Genomic DNA, 3772 nt, shown 5'->3' on the forward strand with positions numbered 1-3772 from the left:
TTAATAACATCCAAACAAACACTAAATAAATTTATAATATACCAATAAATTATAATTCAAATAATATAATCTTTTCATACACACTTAAAAATTCCGAATTTAAATCTCACTTCTAACTTAAAAAAAATGCTAAGTGTAAGAAACAAAGACACAATTAACGAGTCTCTCTCTCTCACTTTCCCACAATAATCTGAGAGTGGCCCACTTTCTTTTCCGCATTCTTTTTCTTGTCTCTTTTGCCTTTTTTACCTTCCCTTTATTTTTCTCTCTTCACTCTCCACTCTCACACTCTTCACACTCAAATCCACTCCTTCACACTTTCTCCTAAAAACTTCATATCAGATATAAAGAAAAGGGACATACTTCTTTCTTTCACCTTCAAGCTACATAAATTAGGTTTTTTTTTTTTATTTTTTTTTGCTTCCCGATTTCTCATAGCTTGCATTTCCAACTCCATAATCCCCCATTGTAGGAACTTCATTCCACACCAGGATCAAATGGGTAAGCTCCATTTGGTGCTGTTGTTCACTTTGTTGCTTCTTCTTTGTGGTGCCTCAGCTGCACCATTCACTACTTCACCTGCAAGTAAGTACTCTCCAACTTTTGTACCCACTTCCATCTTTGATCCTATGTTTTGATTCTCACCTCAAAGTTTGAACCTTTTTGCAGAGATTGTAAATGGGTTTCTCTCAAATGCCGTGCCAGCTTTCACCAAATGGGTCTGGTCTCTCAAAGCAACAACCAAAACAGGTTTGGATCTATGCCATTGCTCCTTGCATTTATATATTTATTCATTGGGACTTAGGATTGGAATGCTGATTTGTTGAGTGCTGATTTTGGTTAGGGGTTTCTGGGAAGAAGTCTATGATGAAGTTTGAGAGTGGCTACACTGTGGAAACTGTGTTTGATGGAAGCAAGCTTGGGATTGAGCCTTATGCGGTTGAGGTGTTGCCTAATGGGGAACTTCTGATCCTTGATTCGGCTAATAGTAACGTTTATAGGATTTCATCCTCGCTTTCTTTGTGTAAGTGATCCAATGTGGTAGCTTATGATCTCAGTCATTGGCTAAACTTCACTCAGTTTCTTTATTGGTTTTTATTTATTTGTAAAATCAGCATCATATATAAGAGATTTGGTTATAGGTTTGATCATGTCATGAAGAATTGCAATTTTACTAAAAAATATTACTTGATTTTTGACGTTTTGATCCCTTCACTTTGTCACAAGGACAAATGTGTAAATTGAGTTGCACTTTTTCGGAGTTAGGGAATTATGAGTTATCTCAGTTTTGTGTTTGTTTTAGGCGGTACACTGAATTTCTTAAGAGTGTGAAGTTGTCAAGTTTTTCTTTCTTATCTCACCGAAGCATTCTGCATAGTATTTCTTAAAAACGGCTTACTACAATGTTGTTTAGACCAGTTGAGGTTCATTATGGGAGACTGCATACGGTTTTCATGTAAGATGTAATCCTTGTTGCTAAATCCAACATCTGAAATTGCTGCCACCATTCTAATTGTTTTTTTTATTTTTATTTTTTTTTTATTTTGATAGATTGTCCACCCATAGAATAGCAAGAATGTTTAGATGGTAACTGCCACATCTTATTCCCTGTTATCTCTGGTCAATCTCTTATATTTTAGGATCAGAAGTGATCGATTTATGCAATGTGCATAACTAATCAATGTGCTATTTGAATCTGTCTGTGTGCGCATATTTCTATATTTCCTTCATTTAGTGGATAACATTTGCATTGCAATTATGCAGATAGCAGACCGAAGCTGGTGGCAGGATCTGCTGAGGGATATTCTGGACATGTTGACGGGAAGCTTAGGGAGGCAAGGATGAACCACCCGAAGGGGATAACATTTGATGACCGTGGAAATATCTACATTGCAGATACTATGAATATGGCAATTAGGAAAATTAGTGACTCAGGTAGACGTCATGTTAGCTATAGTCATGTTTAGGTCCTCTATCCCTGCCGTGTATTTTTTTCATTTGAATCTATATATGGGACACCTAAATGATAAGATATAAAACTTTCCCTTTAGCATTCTTGATAACTTACAAGTCCTCTGTTTGTATATACATATGTGGTTGCATTGTAGCCTATAGGCCATGTAATGTTTGATAACTTTTTTTTATTGAATTATGATTTTTGTTTCAGGCGTTACAACGATTGCCGGCGGAGGAAAATGGAGTCGTGGAGGGGGCCATGTTGATGGACCAAGTGAGGAAGCTAAATTTTCTAATGACTTTGATGTGGTTTATGTTGGAAGTAGTTGCTCCCTACTTGTCATAGACAGAGGAAACCAAGCCATCAGGGAGATCCAACTGCACTTTGATGACTGTGCTTATCAATATGGAAGTGGATTTCCTCTCGGTAAGCTAAATGAACCTGGCATATTTCTTTGAACTTTATTAGTTACAAATTAAAAGCGACGGCCTTTGATTTGCAGGAATTGCAATGCTTGTTGGGGCTGGCTTCTTTGGTTATATGTTGGCGCTGTTGCAGTGCAGACTTAGCACAATTGTAGCATCTCAGGATGTGAGTTCTTACTGCTTAGCCTTGTCCTCTGCTTTCTTGTTGTATCATATATGGGTACAGACATATATTTTAATTGGTCATAAATAAATACCATTGTGCATTGAGAAAATTTCTTCATTCTTGCAATTTCTCTTTTCCTCTCTCTCAAATTCAATACTGTTTTCATGATATGATTATTATGATATAGTTGACACAGTTATTCTGAAAAGGAGGAAGTATTATCTATGGTCTATGTCACATATATCTGATGATATTTTGAAACTTTAAAACAAAATTAAACTTCTTTGCTTTTGTAGGATCAGGGTCAAGCAATTTCGGGTATCTCACCAACTCCATATCAGAAGCCACTGAAATATGTGAGGCCTCCATTAATTCCATCAGAAGATGAGCCTGAAAAGCAAGAAGAAGGTTTCTTTGGATCCACTGGGAAGCTTCTTTCCAACGCCGGAGCATCTGTGGTGGAACTATTGGGAGGGTTATTCCCCGGTTTGAGGAAAAAGCCACAGATGTATGAATTTCAAAGCCAACAACAGCTGTTCCAGCAACCTCAAAAGCAAGTAAATGCTTGGCCAGTTCAAGAAAGCTTTGTGATTCCCAAAGAAGACGAGCCCCCTTCTATCGATACACGAGCTCCAACCCCTCGAAAAACATATCCTTTCATGTTGGTGGATGCAGAGAAAATGCAACAACTAAGGCAAAGTAGAGTGTTCTACAGCGGATGGGATGGTGATCTTCAACAGCAACCAAAAAACCATCATCATCGCCACCAGTCTCATTCGTCGATCCCTCGCACCTATTACGAGCAAAGCCACGAGGAAACCAACGAGATACTATTCGGCGCGGTGCAGGAGCATAGTGTGAAGCAGGAATCTGTGGTCATCAAGCCTGTGAACTATGGTGACTCGGTCTATGATCATCACAACATTAGGCCTAGAATAAGTCCCATGGGATATATCCACAAGTATTGAGTATATATTAATCAGGAATATTAGGTATAATGAATCAATCCCCAATCAAGCTTTGATTATAGAGGGATGGTGAAATCAAAGTACAGGAAATATAATGATTTCTTTGAAACTATGGAATCATGTATAGTAAGAACTAAGGACTAAGGAGAATATGAATTGTGTATTCAGTTTTGTCAAATTGTAGGTCACTCTAGTGTGCAAACAGATTGCTCATCACTTGATTTTGAGAGTAAGACCAAGAAATTTTGGCATGCTA

At 37.6% G+C, this 3772-nt stretch overlaps 1 protein-coding gene across 2 annotated transcripts; it reads left to right on the forward strand.

Annotated features, from left to right (window-relative positions):
* LOC107643378 lies at window positions 261–3772 on the forward strand. 2 transcript variants are annotated; one of them, XM_016347006.2, is made up of 7 exons: window positions 261–585; window positions 670–750; window positions 845–1024; window positions 1765–1935; window positions 2168–2383; window positions 2460–2548; window positions 2851–3772. In XM_016347006.2, the coding sequence occupies exons 1-7, from the start codon at window positions 498–500 to the stop codon at window positions 3514–3516; spliced, it is 1491 nt and encodes a 496-aa protein (XP_016202492.1). In that variant the 5' UTR covers window positions 261–497; the 3' UTR covers window positions 3517–3772. The 2 variants fall into 2 exon arrangements, with proteins under 2 accessions (XP_016202492.1, XP_016202491.1); XM_016347005.2 differs by having other exon boundaries at window positions 263–585; window positions 2845–3772.

The sequence above is a fragment of the Arachis ipaensis genome, chromosome B05, assembly GCF_000816755.2.
Source record: "Arachis ipaensis cultivar K30076 chromosome B05, Araip1.1, whole genome shotgun sequence".
Lineage (NCBI taxonomy): Eukaryota > Viridiplantae > Streptophyta > Magnoliopsida > Fabales > Fabaceae > Arachis > Arachis ipaensis.